This window comes from Myotis nattereri (genome assembly GCF_964212035.1).
Source record: "Myotis nattereri genome assembly, chromosome: 13".
Taxonomy (NCBI): Eukaryota; Metazoa; Chordata; class Mammalia; order Chiroptera; family Vespertilionidae; genus Myotis; species Myotis nattereri.
Genome location: NC_138088.1, coordinates 31,417,510 through 31,431,560, shown reverse-complemented (window position 1 = coordinate 31,431,560; position 14,051 = coordinate 31,417,510). Strand labels below are relative to the sequence as shown.

The 14,051-nt window shown below is 34.0% G+C and overlaps 1 protein-coding gene across 1 annotated transcript in view; it reads right to left on the bottom strand.

Moving 5' to 3' along the window:
- The window catches only part of PCDH15 (protocadherin related 15), a 1,196,276-nt gene that overhangs the window by 38,864 nt on the left and 1,143,361 nt on the right, over positions 1–14,051 (bottom strand). The window contains exon 32 of the mRNA XM_081104785.1: positions 7,007–7,095. Coding sequence (XP_080960911.1) covers positions 7,007–7,095 — 89 coding nt within the window. The remainder of the gene's footprint in view (positions 1–7,006; positions 7,096–14,051) is intronic.

The window sequence follows — 14,051 nt, the reverse complement described above, 5'->3', positions numbered from 1 at the left end:
TAGTAGTATGTTACTACATTATCTTTAAACAAAGTTTTAATAACTAAACTTCCAAGAAAATATGTTAATATAATTAACATAGTGTATATTTTATATGCATATAAATATAAATACATGTATACATTTTATCTAAATATATTAATGTTTATGTGTTACATATGTTTGTTATATATGTTTATATTTAAATATATATAACATGTTTTACTGTGCTACCACATAATTAATGTCCAATATAAAAATTATTTATTTAAACAATTTTCTTAAATATTGAAGGGAAAATTTAACTGAAACATTTTTTTCTATGCAAAACCTTTTTTTTTAAAATCTAAACTAAGAATACTAATATATAACTGGCTCAATTAATTGATTTATTCTCAAACCAAGTTATTTTTAGAAGATGACCCTAAATTTTAATTTACAACATCACTTTATCTAGTTACCCATACATGTATCTTCAATTACTTGCAATCAGGAATTGCCTTATAAAAAATTAAATGTAGTCTTAACTGAAATAGTCGCATAGCTATTTTTCACACTAAAATATTACAGCAGCCATCTTCTCAATTACATAACTGTGTGAATGAGCCAAACTAAAATTACCATATAAGAGTTTCTGGCACTGTGTGCTCAGCTCACTCCCAAGAAAAGATGTTGGATTTTTAATTAAGTTTGCCTCCTAAAACATTAACAGAGGGAATATTTAGGAACCCAGCCTGCTGTTGGCCCACAGATGTAAGTCCAAATTAAACCTACACCGCTACTCTGTCTTTATGGAAAACACTCAACTTCTCAGAGTTTCAGAGAACTCATCTGTACAAAGAAGAAAGTACTCAAACCTCTTCCAAGGGTCCCTGTGAGAAGTTAATTGAATAACACTAGTTAATTGCACAAAACCCAGCAAGTAAAAAAGGTGCCATAGATGTTAGATATTTGTTGCTACAGTTAAAGAAACTCCTCAGATTTCATGATTACAAACTCTACTTAGCCTTTTGTTCAGGAAATTGGTTTATAGTTAGCTAGTAACATAGGGAGCTCCATCTTAGGTACTTGTCAATATTTCTTCAAAAGCCTGGCTAAACAAATCAATAAGCTTTGCAAATGGCCAGAGGGATATATAATACATGCTCTCCAGATATTCTGAACTTATTTCCTCTGTTAGTATAGACCCGGAGAGACTCGACACAGAACATATGCTAAGTAATGCTCTCGGTACGATGAAACTTTCTTTTCATGGCCTTAGGAGATGCCCTCTCTATGATGTTCCACAGGATAAAAGCACTTTCCTACAGTCTGGCATTTAACTGAGAATTAGTTCTTTCTTTCCACCAAAATTGATTACAGAATACTATTACTATCACATGTATAATTTTATCAAATTCTTCAGTGGTTAACGAAACAACTTTTACTTTGTCCTTTGCTCAGACCCAAACCTAGGAATCATCATGTTTCATGCCTTTTCTCATACATCCAATCCATAATAAATTTTGTAGGATTGTAGCCTCAAAAATATACCCATACTAGAGGCCCGGTGCACAAAATTTGTGCATTTGTGTGTGTGTGTGTGGGGGGGGGGGTCCCTCAGCCTGGCCTGTGCCCTCTTGCAGTCTGGGACCCCTCGAGGGTTTCCCCCAGGGGGGATCAGGCCTAAGCTGGCAGTCAGACATTCCTCTCGAAGTCCAGGGCTCTCACAGTCTGGGATCCCTTGCTCCTTATCGCCTGCCTACAGTGGAGGCAGGAGAGGCTCCCACCACCGCTGCTGCACTCACCAGCCATGAGCCCAGCTTCTGGCTGAGTGGCGCTCCCCCTGTGGGAGTGCACTGACCACCAGGGGGCAGCTCCTGCATTGAGTGTCTCCCCCCTATTGGTCAGTGCACATCTTAGTACTGGTCGTTCCACCATTTGGTCTATTTGCATATTAGGGTTTTATTATATAGGAGTGTAATCACTTTTCCTTATATCCATCCCTACCACCAGTCCAAGCCACAGTGATCCCTCTCCTGGACTATTGCTATATACTTATAAGCAGTCACCTAATCTCCAACTCAACAACCTTTTAAAATGTAAGCCAGAACATTATCTCTATGTGCAAAATGTCTAAGACAACATTGTTAATAAAGAATATAAGTGCTAGCATCTATTGTTTATTATTTCATTGGTTCCTTTTCTAAGAGACTTTCTAATTCTCATCCTAGAAATACATATTTCAATGAGATTTCTAAAGTATGATTTGATATACAAGGAGCTATAATTTACAGACACATTTCAGATGTAATATAAATATTTCATTAAGATTGATTCATCCACATCAAAGCATTAACTACTGCAATAAAGTTCTCTATCATCGATTTTTCATATTGTATTTAGAAAGTAAAAGAAGTGAGCAACTCTGAGACCTAAATTGTCAATTTCAATTCATATAGTAACACAATATTCCTAAAATCTTTAATTTATACATTTTGAAAATGCCATTTCTGAATTTTTTTAAGAATTTAAATTTTAGCATCCCAAACTTCTTTTACTCATCGGGACTTCATGGTGAAGTGGAAGGAGAAAGGAAGAAGACAAAAGGCAAATATTTCTTAGTTTCTTCTTTAGACACTATTGCCAATCATTTGTTGTTTACAAGGTGTCACTGATCTTGTCCTTACAACTATTTCTCCTCATCCTTAATCTCAAGACTTTGTACAAGAGACAAAAGACTCACAAAGAGATAAATCCTAAAGTAAAACTAAAATACTTCAGAACATAGGCCACCTGTAGGGGGCATTGGATTAGCTGGAATATGTTAATATGATTAAAAAGGGGTGAGTTTCATTACGAAGGGGTGTTGGTTACCTCTATAAGCATAAAATAACAAAAGCAATAAAAAAAATTCAGTAGAGCCCTTTAACCCAATTCTAGGGGAGTGGAGAGTAATCATTAGCATCACTTAGCAGCTAACATTTACTGTGCGCATCCTACTTTCCAGGCATTGAGCTCTTAGCCATCAAAGGATATTGACTCCCTTTGCAAATAATTTTCCACCATCAAATGGATATATTAGGTTATTATGTGTTCCTTTCATCAACTCTCTCAGTTTGTACTGGCTTCATGCTTATCAAGGAAATTTTGGCTTATGATCTGGCCTCAAATAAGGGTCTTTCTAAGAAAAAAATATACAAGTGATGACCAAATGGAGTTCTAGTTTTCCACTTCCTAAGATAGGGATATCTCATGGGAAATATAGAAAATGGCTTTGATGATGTTGTGACTTGTCATATAAGAATGTCTACAGGAAATGAATGTGGTTAGTCCTATCACTAGAACAGTAAATTCTTATTTTTAATGAACAAATTGGCACTCTGCTGTCTATCTCGGATATGTGTGCATTTTCATTATTCACCCCTGGACATTAAGAGTGAGTGTTTGGGGCTTCCTGGTGGTGAATCAGGTCTAACAGTCCCTGTCACTATCACTTTCACTCACTAAAGTAGCTCACAAAATGAGACCAGAAAGGCTACACACAATTCATGATTCCAAATATATAACAGTCTGAAAAAGGTAACATTGTGAAGATAGTAAAAAGACCAGAGGTTAGTGGGGAGGAGAGAGGTGACCAGGTGGAGCAAAGAGGATTTTTACGGCAGTGAAACACTGGCTCCTAACCTCTCACTTGCCTGCCTGCCTGCCTGATGCCCCTAAATGCTTGCCTGCCTGCCTGATCACCCCTAACCACCTCTGCCTCAGCCCCCTCCATAGTGGCTTCGTCCGGAGTGATGTCTGGAAGGTTGTTCAGCTGTCTGGTCTAATTAGCATATTATGCTTTTATTATTATAGATTATGGGTACATGGAGACCCCTTCTGGCCCTTTAAATACAGTTCCTCATGTTGTGACCCAACCATAATATTATTTTCGTTGCTACTTCATAACTGTAATGTTGCTACTGTTATGAATCATAATGTAAATATCTGATATGCAGGATCGTCTTAGGCGACCCCTGTGAAAGGGTCATTCAACTGCCAAAGGGGTCGCAACCCACAGGTTGAGAACCGCTGATGTAGATAGTGAGGGAATCTATAGGAATCCATGAGGAAAGAGAGCATATAGGAATTCTTTGAATCCTTTGCTCAATTTTATTGCCAATGTAAAACTGCTCTTAAAAAAAAGTACATTTTGCCCTAACCGGTTTGGTTCAGTAGATAGAGCGTTGGCCTGCGGACTGAATGGTCCCAGGTTTGATTCTGGTCAAGGGCATTTACCTTGGTTGAGGGCACAATCCCCAGTAGGGGGTGTGCAGGAGGCAGCTGATCGATGTTTCTCTCTCATCGATGTTTCTGACACTCTATCCCTCTCCCTTCCTCTCTGTAAAAAAAAAAAAAAAATCAATAAAATATATATATTTTTAAAAAGTACATTTTTTTTAAAGAGATGAGAAATTTTTGAGCTTAAGAATCTCTAATGTAATACAGGCTTTGAAAAATGTATCACAAGAAATCAGTCATGTGCCTGCTATAACTTACTGCACCAGAAAATTAACATTAAATTTTATCAAATGTAACACAAAATTGACATCCTTATTTCAATATTCAAGATGAGGAAGCGTGGTCTTATGTGTTAAATATCTTGCTCAGAAATTACACAATGATAGGAGGATTCAAACTTGTCTGAGTCTGTAACCTGAGCTCCATTACTACACTATCTGCCCTTTGAATAGAAAGTACAAAACTGTGGCCTCTGTCTTAACCTACAGCCTTTGGGCTACTAACTTCATTTCTGTATATCTATTATTCATTAAATGTTCATGATTTCCATTGTCTGAGATGGCTTATATCATTTAGTTTTTAGATATAAGTTTTATTAGCTCTTTCCAACCAACTAGAGGTCCAATGCACAAAAATCGTGCAAAGGACTCGCCCCTCTCAGCTCCTTGCAGCCGCAGCTGGGCTTTGCAGCCCCGGCTGCCTCAGCGGGCCCTCGCAGCCCCGGCTTCATCCAGAAGGTCGTCTGGACGGTTGTTCTGCTATTCGGTCTAATTAGCATATTAGCTCTTTATAATATGGACTGGTGAAACTGAGTCTGGGAAAGATTAAATTATATGCCCAATCTTGAATTTCAGAACCTATGTTATACAAAGTTCCAGCTCCTTTCATAGTGATACAGTTCTCTCAAGACTTGAAAGTTGCCTGATTTTTCTCATTCATATCTTCATATCCACTTAAAAGGAATAAATCATATAAATCACTAGGAAATTATACTTTTATCTGCCATTTTCTTCAATTTTCATAAATTGTCTCAATATGACAAAAGGGGCATTATGATTTTGGTTTTACAAAATTTATAACTGCAAAATGCATTGAGTACTTGTTATATAACTGAAATTATAGCAGTGAAAACAGATTTTTCTATTCTCATGGAACTTATATCCCAGTGGGAAATTGACATATAATAAAAATATTAGATAATACTCTGAAGAAAAAGAAAGAAAAAAGGGTTAGAGAAGCAATTTTGAACCTTATTCATCTCATGGCACACATAAACTAATTATTAAAATTCTGTGACACTCCAAAAAATATGTTATATTTTTTGCCTATCTGATCAAAAATAATAGGTATAATTTTGATTCATTCACATCAGATGGCTACTGTTGCATTGGCTGTTGTCATTTTTTTATCTGGGAAAAGAGGTCAATGCCCTGACTATATAGTCAGGTACTGCATGTTTTTAAAATTTTTGTGGCACACCAGTTTAAAATTACTGGGTTAAAGGTTGAAGAGAATGTCATCTCTTTTGGACAGTGTAATCAGGGAAAGCCTACCCCAATAGATGACATTAAAGCAGCGAAAAGACAGGTATAATTCTAAAATTTTCAGGTGTAATCAGCTATTATTTTGATAAAAGTTAAGCATATATAACACTTTCACAGGTAAACAAGACACTGTATTATCAATATTCCATGCATACATGTTGATAGTCACCTCATTGTAGGAAAATTTATATGACATCCAATGGTTCCGTTTTATAAAAGATCAACAAATAATTGTTGCAAAACACCTATGCCTCATTATAAGGGGATCACCCATGCCTTAATCAATGCCTATTGTATTTTATTTGACACATAATTACTAATAGTTTAGTTACCTATCTGAAGCTCCTTCTGGGAATTTATAAGTAGGAGATATTTTTCTAGAGAGGCAGGTTAACAGTGACAATTGGCATGCATCAACCAAAATTCAATAGAAGACATAATAATAAATAAATACCAATGTACAAATTATGAAATGGTGGCAGGTTAGGTCAGGGTAGTTAAGGGTAAAAGAGTAAAGACATTTTAATAATCCTTGAGAGCACTCAGAATATTAAAGGCCAGCTGTTTAGTAAATAATCACAACTTAGAGTAAACAATAACATATTCAGTGTACTCTGTTCAAAGGCAGATGGGCATGTCATATATTTTAGAATAATTAAGTATATATCATTTAAAATTATTTTTAAAAAAAAATATGCTTTAACCATCTAGGTATATCACTCTGAGAAATAGCATTCCCTGGACTAGCTGGATTGCTTATTAGATATGGGGCTATTTGAGTAATTTGGGACCAAAAAATTGTATATACACTTTAACAGCGGACAGCTCAATTTTGAAAATGAAGTGTATTTCAATAAACACTGCTTTATAATTATTCAAAGTGCGTGTATACACTTTTTGGGACATCCTATATGCTCACATAATTAATGTTATGATTTATTTCTTATATGCTGCATTTGAAGTTATGTTGATGCATCAATCAAGGCATTACAAATTAATATATTTTCACATCTAATTTCCAGTGCTATTTGAAAGTCCTCTTAGAACCTCCACATATTTCAAATAAAACTACTTACTTCAGGAAAACAGCAAGCTAAATTATTAAGACAGTGTGTTAAAATATATGTTTAAACTGAACATTATAATGATTAAAATTACCTAATCCAATAAAAATTATAGCTGTATGAAAATAAATATATAAGTAAGCAAAAATTCATTACTCTGTAAGTTCTTCTATCTTTTTTTCCACTAGAGTGGGGGGCACGTTAGAAACAATGACTTGCATGTCCAGCTGATTGACAACAGAGACCTGAAAGAAGAAAAAAACAGAATTTGTTTGGCTTTTACTTATTAACATTTCTATAATTAGATCATTTTTTATTTCTTCTCTGCTATGCATTTCACACGGTGGTTTTCATTTTTAAATTCAGGAATAAATGATTTTTAGTCATGTAATTTTCATTAGATGTCGGGGCATGTTCAGAATGACAGACCATTTGTTGTTTACTTAGAAGTTACAGAAACTTAAGTGACTTCCACCGTTGTTGATTTTGTGTTTGTTTGCTTTCTTCATTATGAAAGCTGTTTTCGTTTGTTTTTTAATTAGGTAGGTTAAGAACACGCAGGAAAACAAAAAAAAACACAGCCTTTATTTTATAAATCTCAAGAGATTATTTAGTCATTGTGACTAAGAATCTGTGATATGACTAGTTAGAATAATTCATTTAATAAAACCATCATATATAGTCTTGCTGTTGTTGTTGTTAATCCTCACCCAAGGATATTTTCCCATTGATTTTTAGAGAGAGTGGAAAGGAGGGGGAGAGATATATATAGAGAAACATCAATGTGAGAGAGACAACGGACTGGTTGCCTCCCCCACAGCCCTGACTAGGGTCAGGGATTGAGCCTGCAACTGAGGTGGGCGCCCTTGACCGGAATTGAACCTGGGACCCTTCAGTCCTCAGGATGATGCTCTATCCACTGAGCCAAACTGACTAGGGCAGCATCATATATAGTTTTCATGTCTGCTTTAGCCAACTTTATGTGTAGATAAAGACGAATATACATGTTAACTTACATATGGGGCTAAAATTAATTTTAACAGCTGTTGATAAGTTCATCCTACTCATTTGACATTAATAACATTTTTCCTGTTCTTATTTAGAATAATGGAATAAAAATAGAAGCATTTATTACCTGCTTACAACATACAATTTACTTTTTTCCTCAATACACTACAGGCTTTAACTCATTTAATTCTAACAATCACCAGATCAGGTAGTTATGACTATTATTCAGTTATAAATAAGAAAACTAATAAACAAAGAAACATTTAATAACTTGGGACCTATTAGTGCAGGCTGACTCCAGAACATGCGCTCTTTACTATTACCCAATATGAATATAAAAAACGTAAAGTCAAATCACATATTGTCTTGCATGTAAGTTAGACACTATTAGAATTATGTGTATGTATATGCACCAGGACCATAAACTGAATGTACTGGATTAGGCATATTTAGCATCATATATCTGATCATAATTTATACTAGGAAATAATTTTATGCAGCAAGTATTTTCAATACATGCTCCAAGCTGTCTACGTATAGATGCCCTATCAGGAGCCACAAAATTACTGTCTTCGAAGACCAGACAGGTAATGTAAATGAGTGACGTAGCCAAAAGCATGAAATAATAGGGAGAAGTGGAAATGTGACAAATCAGAGTCTATGACTCATCTGAAGAGGTCAACTATTAACTCATCTCTAATGATATGGCCATATGGGAAAACAGGTCCAGATTGGCTGGAAGATTCAGTGTTTTGGGAGAAAAAATCCAAACTACTATGTGAAATAATGCAACTAATTAGCAATCTTTCAAACCATTGTTTGAGCCCAGTAATTCGGGTTCTGCAGTGTATATTAAGCCAGGCACCTATGAACAAACAGTGAACATTGGCAGTTACAACCTTGCATCCCTAACTCATTATAGGTGTCTGGGACCAAATGTTTACATTTTCCTGTTTATGAATTCACACACACACACACACACACACACACACACACACACACTCATCTAATTTTATTAGAAATAGATTATCACAGTTTTTGTGCAACATTTTTCTTTTCTTATTGGTCCTGAGTGAAAAAAGAGACAGAAATTATCTAGAAGTATTTTAGTTTTGTTTGTTTATTTATTTGCTTATTTTTGTTTTGGGTAGTATACATGGCAAAAATCTCTAAAAAAATGTATACGATACTTGTAAAATTATTTTCTCCTTTCTTTTCTCCCTTCCTTAGTCTGTCCATTCTCCTCTCCCTCTCTTTCTTCTTTATCTTCTTCCCTTCCTTATCTCCCCCACCCCTTTCTTTCAACACTGGATCAGACAATGTCAAAAAAAGGGAAAAGAAATTCTGACAAAAAGCAAACAGCCTGGAACAAATAGTAGCCATGGAGTGTTATCTCAACAAGAATAGATTCCTCAACCTCCTTTGTAGTTTGGTGGAACCACATGATGTTCTGACAGATATAAAGTTAGTGAAAAGAAAGAAATTGCTTGAGTATTTTCTGTGTGAACCTTTTCTTCTTTTTCAATTTCTATCCTAATAAAGAAGTCGTAGAAAGGGCAAAATCGTTGAAGGAAACCGAGTCCCTGTGTTTCCATTTGTAGGAAAGCTGTGGAGAACATCACTCAACCACATACACTCTCATTGCAGTCATATGAGAAAAAAATCACATTTGTTTGTTTAAATTTTTGAAATTTTGGAGTTTTTTAATATGCAGTAAATCTACCATGACAAATACATAGGCATCTATTACATGTGGCTGTCAGGTTTTTAGAATTTCCTCTTATATATGTTCTAAGCTTTTGAAGTTTTTTTTACAAGAAAACTTTTGAAATGCAATCAACTCATGTGCTGGGACCCTATTTGGAAGCAAAATTTCACCTAGCAGATATAAGTAACTCTATTATTTGCCTTTTAAAAATAGTAATTTCTCAGAAAGATAAATTACTGACTCAAAGGGAATTTTCAATTTGTTAATGAGCTTAGGGACTACATTCTGACTGAATCAACAGAATAAATTAAGATTTCAGATCCTCTGGAATATATGTATATTAAGCTTACAATTTAGCTAAAAGATTTTCTGACCTTAATAACCTTTGAAAACATACTTTTGTTATTTTTAAGACAGAAAATTTATAATTCAGATAAAATGTCTTACTGTTTTTAACTCCAAAAGTAGTTGTTTCAGACTTACCTGTTAAAAGTTACATTTAAAATTTTAAATATTTAAAAAGTATTAATATATGATTTATATAGAATGTGTATATGTTGGACTATGAAAATAAAGAATAAGCTATTATAGTTTAAATTCTGATTTTCAAAAAATCCTATATCCCTGAATCTTTGGTTTCTTCCATCATCTATAGAAGAGATAGTTGAATCTTTACCATTACTGGATATTATTTGTTACTTTTTACAGTATAGCTTCTATGTAAATAGTATCAGAAATACATGTTAGTTTGTTATACAAAACCATAAAAAAATCTGCTTATTAAATTACTTAATTTTATACTTGTGTGTTGACTACTAATGAAAGATTTTAAAGAAAATATACCTATTATTGTGAAAATTGATTTGTTGCTAGGTATGGTAAAAAAAAAAAAAGGAAAGAGAAAGTACATTTATGAAGCTTTGAATTCTAAAACAAGAGATTGCCAAGTTACATTATTTCCTAAGTCCTTTTAATTCTTCATCACAAACCTCTTATCTTCCCTTGCCCTCACCCATTTTTCCCATATAGTTTATTTTAGACAGTACTGTTCAATAGAAATAGAATCTGAGTCTCAAATACATATCAGATATGTAATTTTAAATTTTCTGTCACTCAAAGAGGAAAAATAGTGAAATTAATTCAATAATACATTTAACACAATGTATTTAATATATTATCATTCCAATATGCAGTCAATATAAAACAACTTACTAAGGAGACATTTCGTATTTTTTCATGCTAGGACTTTGAAATTCAGCGTGTATTACATACTTACAGTACATCTTAATGTGACCTAGTTACATTTCAAGTGCTGAGAAGCCACACATGGCAAATAGCTAACATATTGGACCTTTAGAGACCCACCATTTCTTGCTTGGAGTGGTCACTGTCTCTCTCACATGTTTCTAGTATAATCTCACTTTTCTTGAAAAAATATGAGATGTTTGAATAGCCTTTTGAGGTATGTGTGTGTTCTTTGATACTATATCATGATGCTACATCTGGAGAAGAAGCATTCTAAGCAGAGCCACTGCCAAAGCTCTAAGTAAGAGCATGTCTGACTGTTTGAATAAAAGCAACTTGGCCAATATTATTGGGTTTGAATGAGTAAGAGAGAGAAGAGTAGAAAATGAGATTACTGGAGGCCAGAATCAAGGCTCTCATATATGACTTGAATATTTCTCTGGGTAAATTGGCGTTATATTAAAAGATTTTGAACTAGGAAATAACAGGAGCTGAATTACATTTGAATCACTGGCTGTTATAATTAAACTGGACTGTAGTGTAGGAAGAATAGAAACATGAGGGCAAGTAATGAGTTTGTGCAATGATATAGGTGAAATGTGATAGTGGTTTCAACCAAGTTTAAAGAGTAGAAATGTTCAAAAATGTGCAGTTAATAATGTATAGTAATAACATTATTTGCTAAGGGATTGAATCAAGAAATTTTAGCCAAAGGAACTCAAAGATAATTTGGGCATCAAGTGAAGTTGGAAAGACAATAAATGAAAGAAATGTGATGAGGAAGTGAAGTTCAGTTTAGGAAACATTACACAGATATCTTTATTAGATATTAATGTGTAATTGTTGCAAGTACAGATAGATAGATGAGTCCACTCTTTAGACATGAGCTTTGGGGTGAAGATATAACTTTAATATGTTTTAGTATATACATGATATTTTAAAGTTATGAGTCCGGATGAATTTACTGAGTCATGAGTACAAGTAGAAAAGAGAATTAATTAATGTCTGAGCTCTAGGAAATCTCAGTACTAAAGGGTGAGGAGAAGAAATTGAACCAGCAAAGGAACCAAGAAGGAATATTAGTAAGCAGTAAGGTAAGAAGTAAAAGAGAGAATGGTGGCCCAAAAGCCTAGTAAAGGTAATAATCATCCAAGTGCTGCTGATGGTTCAAATAAGATGAAGACTGAAATTACCAGTCCATTTAGTAGCAAGAAGCCATTGATGATGTTAACATAATGAGTTTGGATGAATACTGGCACTGACATTATGATTAGAGAGAGTTTGAAAGAGATTAGATGGTGAGAAATTAGTTAACTCTAACAAAGAATGTTTCTGGAAAGAGTAATAGAAATGAGTGGTAGCTTGAAGGAGATGTAGAGTAAGAGGGTTTTATGTTGAACATAAAAAGAAAAAAAGCATGGTTGTGGGAATAATCAAATAAAGGGGGGATTGATATTAATGATGAATATAGAAAATGAGAGAGCTGTTGAAACAATGTCCTAGAGTTGGTGAGTGGAATTTGAATCTGTTGCACAGGTCAAGGTAATGATTCCTGATAAATGCATAGAGAATCCATATAATAATAATAATAATAATAATAATAATAATAACAATAATGCAAAGAATGTCAGTATAAATCCTGGTAGGTAGAAGGATTTAGTGATGGGAGTTGTCAAAGTGTCTTTCTAAATGCTTTAATGTTATCTTTCAGGGAAATAAGTTGCCAATTAATTAGGATTGTAAGAAATAAGTTCTTCTAGAAGAGGAGGAGTATGAATGAACCAGGAAATATAGAGTGCGGTTATTGAATAAATAAGAGCTCACTTGGGGGATTTCATCATTAATTTAAAGAAAGACTAATTATATAAGTGTACATGTTTTTGCAGTCATACTCAGCATGAGAGAAAGAAGAACGTTGCAATTAAGTACAGTTATGGTTTTGCTAAGTGTATGTGATTTAGGAAGAGAAGGCAAGGAAGTTGAATTTTTATGTGATGGAGTGCTTTTAATAATTGATAATGCACTACAAAACTGGTAAGCAGGAAAGAGAGCACAGGGGGATTAGAGGAAGGGTAAAAATATAGCAGGCTAAATGAATTAAAGGTCCTGGTGAGGACACAGAGTGCTGGGGCTAGCTGAACACATTCAGTATTATTGTCAGAGAGTGGGAAGTTTGAAATGGAGGAGGTTACAGAGGGGTTGCAGTAATTGGTAATGGCTAAAATAACTCTGGTTGTTATTTTAATAGGGTAGATGGTAAAGCCATTGGAGGAAAGCCATTCAGGGAAATTTTAAGTTCAGGATACTGAAGATTCATCTATGTGTATAACAAAATTGCCAAAAATTAGGAGAGAAGAATTGTTGGAGATAACTCCAGAGCTAAACTCATTGAAATATGTTGGGGATTGAGCAACGATTTGGGTGATCACAGCAGTAATGTGAGGCAGTGAGTAAGTGACAGAGACACACATGATGAGAATCAAGGCTGGATTCTTGGGAAGAAGGAAAGATCTAGAAGCAGCCATGTGGTGCACTGAGAATTCTACTTTGCCAGTAGGTAGTATAAAGACTGTGGCAAACATATATAGAACAGAATAGAAAAGCCATTATTGTGGAAGGCAGCAGAAGTATCCTCAGGGGAGAACCACATTTGCATTAAGCAAGGTTTTATCTAAATTAAAATCTTATCTTCATTCACCCTTACTAAATTTTAAAAAAATGGTTTCTTATTGCTTTTAGGAAAGAGTTCCAATAATTTTAATATTGCTTTCAGCTTTTAGATGAACCAACTACTTCCACCTTCAGCCCTTTCTCTTAGTCACTTTCCAAGTCTCATTCTTCAGACTGAGTGAATATCTATCAGTTATTCAGACCTACTATCACATCTCTCTCTTCTTGGTTTTGGTACATTGTTGTTCTCTCTTCATAAAATATTTATTTCTTTTCATAAAGAATTTTAGATCTTACAAATATTATTTGCTAGGAAGGCATATATATATATATATATATATATATATATATATACACACACACACACACACACACACACGTATATATATATATATATCTCACATTATAAATATAGAACATTATCATTTATTTTAATTTAATTTTTCTCAATATAGTTTGAATAATTTTAAAGGTATACTTCATAATTTCCACATAATAATTTATAGAATCCAAATAAAAATCCCATAAACTTCCTTCTGCTTATGTACATATCATATATATAATCTATAT